At 49.5% G+C, this 15,619-nt stretch overlaps 1 protein-coding gene across 1 annotated transcript; it reads right to left on the bottom strand.

The window, feature by feature from the left end:
• Nucleotides 1-8,016: 8,016 nt before the first annotated feature.
• Nucleotides 8,017-9,671, bottom strand: LOC144143234 (uncharacterized; the record flags this gene model as incomplete). Its single annotated transcript, XM_077675017.1, has 3 exons — nucleotides 9,418-9,671; nucleotides 8,835-8,934; nucleotides 8,017-8,204 (listed from the first exon to the last, which is right to left on the bottom strand). Coding segments are annotated over exons 1-3 (408 nt in total), but the record flags the coding sequence as incomplete, so codon positions are not given.
• Nucleotides 9,672-15,619: the final 5,948 nt, after the last annotated feature.

Raw genomic sequence — 15,619 nt, 5'->3', positions numbered from 1 at the left:
ACATCTGCCACATGGAACCTCGATGAGACTCTAGGAACACCGCGCATGCGTCGTATACGCATGAGCGGCCGCTGCGCCCTATCTGTCGTCGAGCACAACCACGCATGTTGTGCTTTCGCTGGTGTGCTGAACGTGCCAGAGACATTGGGTCCCAAGTGTAAGGTAGCGGTGCGGTCTGTTAGAAAGGCACGCACATAGTTGTATGCTGCGGCTACACAATTGAGGATTTGAAACCGGTTGGGAATGGCTGCGTGGGTGACATTCCCAAACACACCCTGTACATCCAGTGGTAAGATGAACCTGGGTTGAGTCTTACTCAGGTTGTTGATAATGAGCACTTTTAGTTGTGAATGGACATTTTGGGTCGACAAATGGGGTTTAAAACCAAAAATTGTATGTGGAAGCATGTCTCTCTGCTCTAAGTAGTCGGTAAGCCGGCGTGTAACAAGGTGCTCGAAGAACTTCCCGACACACGATGTTAGAGAGGTAGGGCGCAGCTTATCGATGGCGATGGGCTTGTTAAACTTGGGTAAAAGCGTTATTTCGGCATGTCGCCAGTGTGACGGTACCGTGTCCTGAGCCCAGTGATGATTTTATCATTCCAGTAGCAACTCCTGGTGTTCTTCAATCAGATTCCGCAGGAGGCCGTAGGTTATCTGGTCATGGCCTGGTGCAGTGTTGCGGGTTAACTTGGCTAAGGCTAGATACAGTTCGGGTTTAGTGAACGGGGCGTCGAGAGAGGGGTTGGGTGCTCTTGTGTAATCTGGGTGGGTGATTGCTGTCGTATCAGCCCCAAACACCTTGGTGCGCACTTGGTCCAACAGTTGGTCAGGCGTGGACGGATGGTTGTGCAGGAGGGAGGTGACGTGTTGGGCCATACATGTTTTCGATGGTGACAGGCCCATGAAGTGCCTCAGTATGCACCAAGTCCACTTGTTCGTGAGAGTGCCCCCGAATTGATTGCAAAACGTGTGCCAATTTTGGGAGTGCAGTTGTTGGGCTAATGAATTGCTTGCTGAGTAATGCGAGCAATTTTCCGTTTCAGAGACAGGTTGTGCTTTTGGCACAGCCACCTGTTCAGCACGCCTATTCTGGCTGCCCAGAGGTGGTCGAGGTGGTTCCGGTTCTCAACCGTTGGTGTATCAGAAGTGAGGGCTATGTGCTTGGTGTGGGCCTGCTGTAGTTCGTATAGGTGCTGCAACCACAACTCAAAGCTCTCTGCTGGTCATGGTAGGGTTGTTGGGTCCGTCGGAAGTTAGTCCAGTTGGTGAGTTTGGCAGTTCCGATTTGGCGTCGCCCTACTGGATGTGAGAGCGTGAGTTTGATGATGAAGTGGTCGCTGCGAAGAGTATCAGGCAGGGTCTCCCAGGTTAGTTGTGGCGCGTTTCTGGCGAAGGTGAGGTCGGCAGTGGTATCCCTCGTTACGCTAGTGCCCATGCGCGTCGGTACCGTTAGGTCGTTGCATAGCATAAAGCTATAGAATAGCGTAGCGTGTAGAAGAGCTGTGCCCTTTTTATAAGCATGAGAGTATGCCCACGTTATATGCGGGGCATTGAAGTCTCCTAGGAAAGTAGTGGGTTGTTTCCCGAACGCTTCATTGCTTGTTGGAGTAGGTTTTCTATGGCTGTAATGGTCGTGGCGGTGGGCTGTAGACATTCATGATATAAAGGCTGCGCCGGCCGGATTGTAATGGGAGTATGTGGACTAAGACATGATCCAGGTGAGAATCCAACGGTGTCGCTTGGGCAGTAAGGTTGCGATTCACTAGAACTGCTGTGCGGAAGTTGTTGGGGATGATAAACGTGTCATAGCCCCTTAGAGTAGCGGTTTGGATATGGGTCTCCTGTAAAGCAACGATGTTGGGGAGGGATGCTGTAGTTAGGAGATTGATGGCTGTTTTTTTTCCTTTGAAGTAGTGGCAATTCCATTGGAAGATGACCAAGGGTGGAGACCCATTATTCCAGTGGTGGATCTTGCAGCATCCGAATTCTTTTTGCTTGCGGGGGTCGGAGACGATAGCTTGTTTGAAGGCTGTCATTCGTTCGGTAAGGAGTATGACGATTCGTTCTGCCGTGTCGGTGATTATCTTGGACATTTGCTGTGAAGATTGCTCGACTTGTTGCGCCACGTAGGGGATAACTTTGGTGGTGAATTGAGCCTCTACTGTGGTCTCTACCGGGTCCTGCATGGGGAGGGGCTTCGGGTAGACAAGGGAGGCGTAGCTACGCCGAAAGCCTCAAGAGCCTCTAACCGTGCTATGTTGGGCGTTCTGCTGTTGAAAGTTCTGGATTAGAGCAATCAACGCAGGTATCTCCGGCGACGGTGCGATGGGAGGTGGGGTTGACTGCTGGGGGGGAGTTTTGCAGTGCTCACCTGCGGTGACAATGTGTTGGGCGGGGGGTGGTCTGTATGACGGTTTGTTAAGGGTGATTTTGGACAGCGACACCGCGAGCGGCAACAGCAGAGCAGCTCACCTGTTGGCTCTTGTTGGTAGTCGAGGAGGCGGTATGTGCACCCGCCGGAGTAGTTGGGATGAAGCGCTGTGCGCAGTCCTTCCCCGCCGTGGCGTGCGGTTGGGAACACAACTGGCACGTAGGGTTGCACACGTGTTTGGTGTTGGGGTACGTTTGTCTGCAGTCGGGGCACGGGGTGTTCTCAGGTTGGGGGCACACGTCCATGCGGTGCCGCACCTCGCCGAAAAAGCGGCAAACTTGCATTGTGTGTCGAAACGGTCTGCAGCGGTAGATCATGCTCCCCACTTTCACGTAGAAGGGTACGTGCTTGCCTTGGAATGTGAGCAGCGCCGATCGAGTTTGGCCGAAGGAAGAAGTAAAGCTTTGCTTTAAAATTCAAATAACCTAGACACCAGTACACTCAGGTGCGACAGAAAACGAGAGGGCAAACGATGCCGCCCGAGGTATATTCGACCAGGCAGACGTCGACCCCCCCCTCGTAAGATCGGAAAGAGATCGCATGATGTCATACAGACAAATCATACATCTATAAAGATTGGCAAAATGAAAGTATCCAGCCGCACGCCGCAGCCTCACTAAAAGGGACTTGGTATCGTGGAGGTAGTGACAAACGCGTTTTGAATCCCGGTTGCGTTTAGTCGCTGCTATACCGAAATATGCTCTGGAGATTGTACAGTATGCGCGGGTAGCGCGGACCGGTACCACATGGTATGGTCGTGCCCCGCAAGACAGATTCGAAATAGTGCAGCAAATGCTAGTCGCAACTCGCTTACTGTAACGCACATGGAGCAATGGGAGACCACTTTGCTCAGCCGCCACCCGGAAGTGCAACTTCGGGTCATCCTGCTGGCCGATGTTGACGACTCAGGAAGGGGGAAGGAAAGCAAGTAGAAAACACCACCTTATAATTTGTCCCTTTTATTTTTAATGCGAACACGGACACAATAAAAGATAGTTCTACTGATACTACTTCAAATGACATTACTGAAGCTTACTCATTCGTAAATAAATGAGGAAGAGTTCTTTCTACATGAGTCACTTTGACTAGTTGAAAATGCATTCTTTTATCCTCCTCAACTGTCCCTAAAGTAACAAGTAATCTTTAGGGGAGGATATAAACTCGATCACCAAAATCAATCACCGAAGTGTGTTTTGAGCGTTTGAGATTTTTTAATGTGGTTTGAAGTATGTTGCGCTCATGTTGTGTGCTGCGGGTACTGTCTGGTGTCGAATCCGAGTCAGGTGGTGTTCAGTGCTGCCTCGTGCCTTGGCACCAAGACAGACCGCTATAAACATTGTTTTGTCAATATACAATAAAAAACAAACAAAAACAAACAAGCAAACGAGAAAACACAGCCGAAGAGTTTTAAACTACATGTTATGCAAACAAAATAGGCATGAAGACTGGCAAGTTCTGAGGACAGTGGGTGAATTCTTAATGCAATAAGTAAAGCATGTGATCTTCAGAATATATATTATTACCAAGTACAAAGGATCGCCGTTACACACGTCACTCAAGCAAGCAAGCCGTACGCATTATTACACAATAAATGATTTTCTCCGCAGGAAATAATATAAAGCATTCACTTTAAATCTGCCATGTGGTGACGTGCATTTCACCGAGAGGACGTGTGGTGTAATACCTCGAAGAATGTAGATATTGCAACCGTTAGCGAGCAACGGAGGGAGTACATTTTTACATGTGTTAGTAGTGAATCATGAGTAACCCTAAAAATCCGGATCTCTTTGCGTTGTCTTGAGTGGCTTCAGTTTCCTATACTCAATTATTTTGATTGCGGCCCGCAATTGCAGCAGTGGACTTGAACTTGCGGTGTACAATTGTATAAGAAGCCCAATTTGTATGGGGCTGAGGGCAAATATCTGGACCCTTTGTAATTAACATAACGATGTACTTGCCACAGAAATGATGTTATCTCTCAGATCCCGGCATGATGGATCGCTTGTAATGTTTGTGCAAAAGCATGTTCACCTCTATATGAAGTGCAGAAACAAACCTCCAGGGATGGTTGCAGTGAAATGTGTTTGCGTGTTTATGGGTAGAGGAATAGTTAATAGAACTTGTTGTTGGGCTAGTTGGTTTATGTTTTCAAGTGGAAATCTGATCGCAAAAATTCGACAAAGACACAGAAAGACCAGACGGGACTAGCGCTCGTCCCGTCTATTCTTTCTGTGTCTGTCCAATTTTGCGCTCAAATTTCCACTTGAGGAATAGTTACATTGCTATACAAAAGCACGTGTACCACTTGCGGCACAATTTTTAAATGGCTGTGAGGTGTTCAATAGTTCAAATTTGTAGTATCACAGCAAAAAACGTCAATATTTGAAATCGGAAACAGTTCCGTATCTCGTAGGGTTTTCTAGGGAACACTGTAAAGTGCGGCAAAGGGTGTAGATCCGGCGTATATATACTAATGAAAACTTTTCTGTCATTGAAGAATTTATGCACCACATATCAATGAATTGTTATGGGGCACTAAAAGACTAGATTGGCGGGACACCCATGGGTGGTGCCAACGTTCCGCAGTGGACACGCGCTGGCTATTGGTGACAATGGGGATGATGACGGTGAAGCTAAACCGGTATAAATTTAAAAAATTTGCTTGCTTAGGTAGTATAGACGTAGCATTTAAGGGTTTTTTTTTAAATCAAGAAGAATTGCACCTTGTTGATACAACGGTCAGTATTGGCGTGCCCCTGTGAATGCAAAGAAGACCTGCGTGGCAAAACGTTACCAAGGATAAACGTAGTTGCACCCTTCGCGGTTAGTTGTTATGTTATGAACTAAAATGCAGCGTATAATTTTCGGCTGCAATCTTCTTGTCGACTTTGGTGCGTACATATAAGTACGTAATCGGCACTTTTATATTCAGAAGTATTTTACACAGATGCGTTATATGATGTCTCGTGTAAAGCAGCCGCAATTTGCGTAGTTTTTTTGTGATTCTCCGATCAGCGTAGTTAGCTTAACACAAGAAGCGAAAACCGTGGTGTATTTATTTTCGCCTCTCTTTTCTTTGGTATCACCGTGACAAAATACCTTCTAAACTGGTAACTAGAGTGCGCTTTCACCTAGTAATTGTGGTTGAGCTCACCTTCAGGGCGTCAGAAATAACATAATACCCACGAAATAAGTAGGGTATTAAGTACGTCGCGAAGCATACGGCAAGCGTCGTCCAAAACTCCGATATATCAACCGATTATATACGACGGAGGATGCAACCCTCGGTGCTTCAACGAGGTAGCTCTGGTGCATATTCAGAAGCAGCGTCTGCCAACGGCATGGCGTTCGCAAACTCACACCTTAAAAGTCGTCTTTCAGAGAAGCAGTTACAGTGTAAATCAGCGCTGTAATTTTGGTGGAACTCCGATGGCGGTGCGTGACTGTACTGAGAATATTATGCCACAAAAAGCGACATTAGGCCCTCTACTGGTAACCGGTCCCAGTGCGGTCATTGCGGCGAAGCCGGAAACGTTCTGCGCTATATGCATTATCGTAGAAAACAACTACTGAGGTTTCCCCAGATGCTCAACAAAACGAATGATGGACGTCTGAAGGTCATTTAGAAGTACCTGGCAACACATCTGTGTCTTTTTCCACCGTTGTAATGATACCAGTCCTCATAGCACTTATTCCGGCGTATCCCATTTCATTGACGCTCGTTCTCTGCGTGGACGATCAGCAGCAGAACACCCAGTCCCCGCCGCAAAACTTTGGATGACGTCCACCATGGGTACCTCTACCATCATTCAGACACGCCAACATCCTCCACAGAAATGGCGTACCGATCAAGAACAAGTTTCAGATATCAGTGAATACCCTTATTATAGAACCCGACGAAAGTTAGATATTCTCAGTCAGAACTGTGGCCCGATTCTGGATGAAGTTGTCATTCTGGTTGATGGGTACTCCTTAACAAGCCTTTAGAACAGCTGGTATATCTTTAGGAATAGTGCGTTGATAGCAACAAAACTGAAGACGCGTCTGACACCATGACGTTGTCCGCACATTTTCACGGCTGGTGGATTCCGGGAACACATTTCCTTGGCTGCTTCGTCGTGTTGAGAGGAGGCTCAAAGCACCTTAACCTAAGGTTGAAATTCCGTAATCGGGTGCAGTTGTTCACGTTTGGGATACACTAGTGACGTTCACAACCAAGGGAGCTCTCGAAAACAATGAGGTTCCAGGTCAGATAGCACCATGCATTTCAGATGAGTACGTCAGATTGCCGCCATGAGTTAGTATCTTTCTGAGAATATTTGTACTTTTCTGTGAACGAGCTGACGGCATGGGTCGAACAACGTTTTATTGCCGATAACGAAGGGTTTATGTAGGCTGGGCGAGTGACGTCACGCTCACGCAGGAGCGACAGCTTGCGCTCGTTATCGCGGCAGTGACAACTCGGTTACATCTTCCTTTCCTTGGTGAAATCAAGATCGCTCCGGCAGGGGGTACCGACGAGGCTCGCGACGTTCCCGAGAGCTTCTCCGTGGTAGTGGCAGCTCTGGAACGGGACCGGAGTCTGGCAAGCCTGAGGAAGGTGTTGGGGTAGTGTCGGGACACGGTAGTTCTGGAACCTCCCGGAGATGTTCCCGTGTGCGTCGCATTTCTCGGCCGTCTTCTGTTTTCACTAGCACAGAGCGGGGAGCTCCTGCTGATCCCAGCACAACGACCGGGGACCACGTCCATGTGTGTGCGTGTCGTACACCGAGGCCCTCTGACCGGGTGGGGTGAGAGGGTGCGCAGGTCCCTAGCTCCTCGATTGTAGTAGACCCTCTGTTTGTGGCGAATATCCTGGAGACGGGTGTGCACCTCCCGGCTTAGCAATGGTGACGGCTTCAGGTGGCAGGAGGGAACTGGTAGCAGCGTTCTCGTTTGTCGACCCATCAGCCTCTGCACAGGTGACTTCAAAATAGCATCACGTGGAGTATTGCGCAACTCAAGCAGAGCTAAATAGAAGTCGGGGCTATTATAGGAACACTTCTTTAGTAGCGTTTTCGCTTCTTGAACTGCCCTTTCGGCCATGCCATTTGCACGAGGATGATAAGGGCTTGACGTCACGTGGGTGACTCCTAGTTCATGCAGAAATTCACGGAACTGGTGGCTACTAAAGGGGGGCCCGTTGTCACTACAGAGCTTCACTGGTAAGCCATGGACAGCGAAAACTTTCGCGCACCACTCCTTCAAGTGCCGGGCTGTTGTGTATTGAAACTCCTGTATTTCAAAATAAAAGGAGTAGAAGTCTACAATTATGGCAAACTCTTTACCACCGTGATGGAATAAGTCCATGCCAACTATCTCCCATGGCAGAGTGGGGACATCATGAGGCAGTAGAGGCATCTTCGTGTTTTGCTTTTGGTGAGCCTGGCAAACTTTGCACGATGCTGCAACCTGGTCAATGTCGCTGGACATTGATGGCCAAAACATGACACCCCTTGCCCGAATTTTCATCTTTTCCGCCCCTGAGTGGGCCAAATGAAGAAGACGAAGGATTTCTGCTCTCTTAGCGCTCAGTACGGTTACCTTGTTGCTGCGAAAGACGAGGCCATCTTGTGCATGCATCTCTTCCCGATACGCCCAATATGGTCTGGCGCTTGCTGGCACGTCCTCTTTGTTTTCCGGCCAGTCAGTCTCGGCGTAGGATCGGACGGTCGACAGAGCAGGATCGTTGGCGGTTGCTGCACGGAGCTCCTCGAGGCGACGCTCGGAAGCTGGAACGAGGGCAATGACGTTAACATTGAAACGCTCGGTTTCTTCCGACAATAAGGCCTTGCTTGGAAAACGAGAAAGCGCATCAGCCAAAAACAGCTCTTTTCCTGGCTTGTACAGTAGATTGATGGCGTATCGCTGCAATGTCAGTCGCATTCGTTGCAGTCGAAGTGGACACTGGTGAAGTGGCTTACTGAAAATTGGCACCAACGGACGATGGTCCGTTTCCACTGTAACCTCAGGCTGGCCGAAAATATAATCGTGAAATTTTTCGCAGCCATGCACAATCGCCAGAGCTTCCTTTTCAATCTGCGCGTACCGCGTCTGCGCATCGCTGAGCGATCTAGACGAGAAAGCGATAGGGCGGCCGTCTTGTATCAGAACGGCGCCAACGCCCATGTGGCTGGCGTCAACAGAGAGGGTGACTGCCTTTTTCGGATCAAAGTAAGCAAGCACTGGCGCTGTTACTAAGGCCTGGCGCAGCTCATTGAAGCTGCTTTGCTCTTTTTCAGTCCAGACCCAGGCAATATCTTTGCGCAGCAGAGTTCTAAGTGGGGCAGTGAGCACAGACATTCGCGGAATGAAGCGCTGCACGTAATTCATTGTTCCGAGAAAGACTTTCAATGCCTTACTGTTACTCGGCGCTGGCATGTCCAAAATGGCTTGGACGCGATCGGGATCAAGGCTCAGTCCCTGCGTGGTGAAAACGTGTCCCAAGTACCGAACTTGCTCCTGCAAAAAGGCACATTTCTGCGAGTTCAGTCGGAGGTTGTGCTCACGGCAGCGTGCAAGCACACCGGTCAAGTTGTTGTCATGCTCTTCCTTCGTTGTGCCCCAGACTAATATGTCGTCCATTACAACAGCTACTCCGGACAGGCCCTCCAAGAGGCGGTGCATGGCTGCTTGAAATATTTCCAGGGCAGAGGCAATTCCAAAAGGCATGCGGAGAAACCGATAGCGCCCGTAAGGCGTGCTCATTGTGCACAATTTAGAGCTGCTGTCAGAAAGTTTTATTTGCCAGAACCCGGATGCTGCGTCCAAGGTAGAAAAATATTTGGCTCCAGATAGTCGTTGCGCGACCTCTTCTAGAACGGGCATAGGGTAGTGTTCACGCAGCATAACCTTGTTAAGCTCTGTTGGGTCGAGACAAATTCGTACTTTATCACCTTTAACTACGGCGACCATATAGCTGGACCATTCAGTTGGTTCGGTTACCTTGGTTATGATGTTTTGCTCCTCCATGCGTTGAAGTTCGGCCTTTACTTTTTCTTCAATGGCGACCGGAACCCTTCTGGCTGGCACAACGACACCGGCGGCGCCCGGCTTGAGCTTCATGTCGTACTCAAACTTTTTTAGCTGTCCCAATCCTGTGAAAACATCGGCGAAGGGCTGCGCCGCTGGGTACAGTTGTTGCGTCTCGACGCTATCGATGCGATAACTTAAGCCAAGGCTTTCTGCTGCTGCTCCGCTGAGTGTCACCGGCACGTTTTGCTCAATGACGAAGAAGGTTTCATCATGCTGTTTATCGTTCACGGATAGCGACAACTTCACTTTAAACTGCGCAGTCGTTCTGTGCCCGAAAAAACTCGTTAACGTAGCTCGGCAGGCTTGATGCGTCTTTCTCGGAAGCGACAACACATCTTGCTTTGAAATCACACAAGTTTGCCCCTGTGTCAAGTTTGCAGACCATCGGACGGCCTTCAACGCAAACTGTCGCGGTCCACTGGTCGCTAGCGAGTGCGCTCACGGTTAAAGCGTCCAGAAAAAAATCTGACCTTTCGTCAACATGCAGCTCTCTTATTTCCTTGCGCCTTCAATCTTCGCTGCGCAAGAAGGATGACTGCGCGCACGCTTGGGCGAAATGATTCAATCCTCCGCATTTCTTGCATGCTTTTCCTATCGCTGGACAGCGACCGCTACGATGAATTTTGTAGCCGCATTTGCTACATGGCTTTGAAACTCTGTCCAACGCATTTACGGCTGCAGTTTCACCGCCTTCAATGGTGCCACGTATCTGCCGAAACTGCTCCTCGCCTTGCTCTTGGATGCGACACATTTCGACTACTGTTTGGTAAGGTGGGTTTTCCGAAATTAACTTCTTTTGCAGGCTCTTGTCCCTAATGCCGAGTATGATGCGGCTACGAAGCATGCGCTCTTCTAAGTCTCCAAAGTCGCAGTGTTTGGCTAGCGTTCGCAATTCGACAAGCCAGTCATTGAAACTTTCGTCCTCTTTTTGGTCTCGGGAGCCGAAGCAAAACTCATGGTAAGTGAGGTTCTTCGCGGGCTTGTAGAAGTCTTCAAATTTTTTAATTATGAGGTTTACATCGCTTGTGTCCTCTCCTGGCTCAAACTTGAACGAAGCGTACGCTTTTCTAGCCTCTTCTCCAATGGTCACTAAAAGCGTCGCCGCCTGCACTTCTTTCGGTTGCTTGCTCAGCTGAGTAGCCGTGGAAAACAGTTGAAACTCACTTTTCCAGGTCTTCCACCCAAGCCAAGCGTCTCGCGATGTGTCGAGGGGCTTCGGAGGCGGCAGGAGCGTTGTCGGCAATGCAGGCGGTGTCGGCAACGCAAGCGGTGTCGTCATGCTGGCTGTTTTCCTCTGCCACCATGTGAACGAGCTGACGGCATGGGTCGAACAACGTTTTATTGCCGATAACGAAGGGTTTATGTAGGCTGGGCGAGTGACGTCACGCTCACGCAGGAGCGACAGCTTGTGCTCGTTATCGCGGCAGTGACAACTCGGTTACATTTTCCACTCCTGCAGCTTTCTACTCTACCGGAAACCCTTCACAGTCTACGATAGGAGCGTCAACTTGCATACTTTGGATATAGTTCATATTTCCGGGACATCAGTACCGTTGCCCATTCCCTGTCCTGTGGACACTAACGGTCGCATGAACACTGCAAATGTCCTGTCACCGCGAATTGAGAAAGCCGTTGCCGTGGCGCTGAATCTTCACGTTGTGGCTGCGCCGCAAGCCAGCTACACCGAGCTCTCCCGAAAATATGTAGTGACCTTCAGGGTTTCGAAACATTTGGAGGAGGAGGAGCTTCTGGAGTTCCCAAACGGCTCTGCATTACCAAAGCACATTTTCCTTGGCTTGTGCAGTTATCCCGTTGAGGAATACTTGGGAACAGCAACCCAGTGCTTCAAATGTCAAAGGCACGGTCATATTGCGAAGCACTGCAATGGGCCCGTCCGATGCAAAATATGCGCAGGTTCGCACTCGTACAAAGACTGCACTTCGCGCGCGCACCCTCGATGTGCGAACTGTGATGGACCACATCCTGCAACCTTCGGTGCCTGCCCGAAGAAAAAAGCCGCCACTCTTGCACGCGCAGTTGAGCAACTTCAAGGAAGGGCTCCCAAACAACGCGAGCCGCCCCCAAATCCAGAAGTGGTTTGTGCGACACCCAGCTCCACTCAGGGTTCGCTTTCAACACACACAAACGCAACAACGAAAAAGTTTTATGCACGTACTGTTCGAGAAAGCCCCAAAAAGCCCCAGCCTGAAGAGAAACAACAACCGACACGAGCTGTCGTTACTCCTGTGCTACCCATTGCGACTCAGCGTGCAACCGAACCACCAGCGGAGACCCATGCTCCTACAACGCAAGTCGTCCTACAACGCTCCTACAACGCATGGCATTGAACCCCTAAACGATGGCAGCATTACCTTCCTCAAATCCCTCAAAACAACCAGCTGTATCGATCTATCATTCGTCACTGCTGGCTTTTCCGCAAAATTCACGTGGTGCACAGACTTAGAGACAAGAGGAAGTGACCACTACCCGATTTTGATATCAACTCGTGACTCGCACTCTCAGACTTACAAAGAACAAGTCGCGTGCACAGACTGGAAAGCTTTCGTGGAAGCCATACGAACCTGTATTACGGCAGCGACTCGAGACGACGAAATTATCCCAGCGATACTTCACTGTTTTCGGAATTCCACACGCTTAAGAACAAAACGCTGGAATCAACCCAATAATGACGCTGAGTACCAAAGATTATGTGCCATTCGTCGCCGTGCGGAGCGAAAAGCCCTCCGTACAAAATCTCTAGAAGATTTACGAGCTTCTAGAAGGGCTCAGAGACATGTAATGCGTCACCTATACAAGCTTCAGCGACAACGGTGGAGGAACTTTTGTGCAACGTTAAATACTCACACACCGTTGACGCGCATCTGGCGTGTTGTCAAAGGGTTACGCACGCAACCTAAGCAGCTGCGCCCTTTTGTTGCCCTCTCACTGCACGAGCACTCCTCTTTGAAATTGGTCGCAGAGGAATATTGCAAGATCCCCTCCTCATCAACGCTGAATACACTTCCACCTGTTAGGCCTCCAGAATCAGCCGTTCCAGCACTGGACCTGCCTTTTACATTCCAAGAACTGACAGCTGCAATCTCCGATGTAAAAACCAAGTCGTGTCCAGGTCCGGATGGTGTTAGTTACGCAACCTTCACGCACTTGCCTCACAATGCCCTGCTCCGTCTCCTAGAGTTTTACAATTCCTCTTGGGTGAGCGGTACGCTGCCCTCTGATTGGAAGCTCGCCCAAATTACTCCTGTTCTAAAGCCTTGCCGGCCGCCCACGTGTTATTCCTCTTTTCGGCCTATAGCTCTGTTGAACTGTATTGGGAAACTGATGGAGAAGATGGTACATAAAAGAGTGTCCTGGTTTCTCGAAAGCCGACGCCTTTACCCGCAAGAGATGAATGGATTCCGTAGGCACAGATCGTCTATTGACAATATAATTGCCCTTATCTCGTCAGTCGAGGAGCAATTGGATTCTAGCCGCATACCAATCGCAATTTTTTTAGACATAAAAGCTGCCTACGACTCTGTCACACACACAGCCATTCTAACTGCTCTTGCAGTACATGGCTTTGGAGGAAGACTCTACGCCTGGATCGAGGATTACCTTGCTGGACGTCAGCTTTTCATGTGCACTTCGGATGGTGACACATCACGTTTCCCCGTCGAAAACGGTGTTCCACAAGGAGCCGTTTTAAGTCCACTGCTATTTAATTTGACTCTCATAGAGCTGAAACGGTGCCTACCGCGGGGAGTTAACATCACGATATACGCAGACGACATTTGTATCTGGCACGCAGCACGCTCCCGACGCACCACTCAGCAACGTCTCCGGAAGGCCCTCTTCTCCATTTCAACCTACCTTGCTGCTCGTGGACTTCACCTATCGCATGAGAAAAGCGTTGCAATGGCGTCTACAAGCAAGCGCATGGATCAGTACCCAATTCTGCTGAGTGGACGAGCCCTCCCGTACGCCCGGACCCACAAGTATCTTGGCGTAATCATCGACCGTAATCTCTCCTGGTCGCCTGAGATAAAAAGACTGTGTGCCCGCATCTCTGCGACGTCTCAGTTTCTGAGATACCTTGCCGGTTCCCGCTGGGGCAGCAACTGCGGGTCGATGCTACAGCTTCACAAAGCTTACGTCGATGGCCTCATACGCTATAGCCTTCCCTTACTACACCAAGCAGCGCCTACTAACAAAATGAAGCTAGAAGCGGTTCGACGGAACAGCCTGCGCATTTGTCTTGGACTACCCAGAGGTTCTTCGGGTGCCGGGACCATCGCAGAAGCTCGTTGCTTGCCTCTGGACGCACTCATGTTACAGGAGTCGCTCCGTGTCCACTACCGGCATCTACTTCAACCTACACCCCACTGTCTGAGCAGGATCACTGCGGCCCAAAGTTCTGGGTTCGGAGATGCTATAAGAGCTTTGTGCCTTCCCAAAACGACGCAACCACCGCGAGCAATGCCATCTCAGTTTCCGCCCTGGACATTAGCGTCTACTCGTATAGGTTTAGGCATCCCAGGGATGACATCTAAGAAGATAACGCCTCAGGATGAACTGCTCCAACTGGCTTTGGACTACATGCACAGGTTGCATTCCACCAGGGTTCATCTTTTCACTGATGGGTCTTCGCTGCCGCAAAGTTCCTCCTCTGGACTATTCGTCCCGTGGACTGTAAACTCTTTTCCTACCGTTTAGACAGACCAACGTCCTCGACATCAGCTGAACTACACTCCCTCAAAGAGGCAATCCGCTACATCCTACGTCAAGAGCCCAACGAATGGTCCATATTCACTGACTCTAAACCTCCCCTTCAGTGCCTCCTTAAGAGCGGCAAGCACTTCACATATGAACTTGCCGTTCAAGATATTCTCTATCTACATCACCTTGCAGTAGGCGCTGGGCACAATATTGTTTTTCAGTGGGTGCCTGGTCACTGTGGGATAACGGGAAACCAAAAAGCTGATGACGCTGCCTCTGCAGGCCACACCTGCCGAAATATACGAAGAACATTTTTTACCAAACACGACGCTTCCACCATGGCCACACGTTACGCCCTTTCAGAGAGAAACAGAATGTGGTCAGATGCTACCCACCACCACAAGTTTCTCTACTCCCTTGACCCTCAGCTGTCGTCAAGACTTCCTCACCAGCTCCCCCGTCATCTAGAAACATTATTTCATCGGCTCCGACTTAATGCAGCTTACACCAACAGCTACCGTTTCCGCGTTGGACTATCTACCGCCTCCAGGTGCAACAACTGTGCATCGGAAGACACAATTGAGCATCTTTTACTTTACTGTACTGCCTACAAGGACTCTAGATCAACTTTGCTACAGAACATTGCACGCATAGGTTATACGCAAGGACCAGTGACCTTAAAAACCATTTTAGGGCCCTGGCCGTCTTCTTCTCAGCAACGCCTAGCCCTAAAATTTCTCTTTTCGTACCTCAGCGACACTGGCTTATTCAAAAACTTTAAATCTCTTCACTCTGAGACTTTCGCTCTTGCCCTTTTACTTAATTTCGTTGGTCCCTCTCTCAGCTTGCATCTCTTTTCTGCCCTCCTCTCTCTTGGGCCTTTCTTCGTTTTCCCCCTCCCCTAACAGAGTAGCATGAAGGCGATTTTGACGCCGGCTAAACACTCTGTTTTTCTAATAAAGAGCTTCTCTCTCTCTCTCTCTCTCTAGAGGAGGAGGAATGCCTTTATTATCAGAGGGGGATGAATGCCCTGTTGGGGAAGGAAAGGGACATGAAGGAAGGGAGGGAATAATCGAAAAAAGAACAATGTTCAAGGTTCAATCACCTTAAATGGCGGATAGCATTGTAAAGTCCCTGAACATGTAGTTTGCAGAAACCGTGAAGAGATAGGTGCGACGATTTTTAGGGGTGTCGGTCCAGGTTATTACACAAGCTTGTAAAGACCACTAGTTAGTGCGTATTCAATAACTTTCTCAAGCACTGAGGGCTCCTCTCGAACGCGTTGCAGGTGCGCTTCTTCATCTCCGGGCGGGGAACCGAGGTCCAATAGTGACTCGCGATCGGTCTTGAAGTGCTCACAGTGCCATATCAAATGGTACAGGTTAGGGATACA

The sequence above is a fragment of the Haemaphysalis longicornis genome, unplaced genomic scaffold (assembly GCF_048455015.1).
Source record: "Haemaphysalis longicornis isolate Haplotype H1 unplaced genomic scaffold, Haemaphysalis longicornis Haplotype H1 scaffold_6, whole genome shotgun sequence".
NCBI classification, from domain to species: domain Eukaryota; kingdom Metazoa; phylum Arthropoda; class Arachnida; order Ixodida; family Ixodidae; genus Haemaphysalis; species Haemaphysalis longicornis.
Note: the sequence above shows the minus strand (reverse complement) of the source record. Positions and strands in the feature narration are given on the sequence as shown.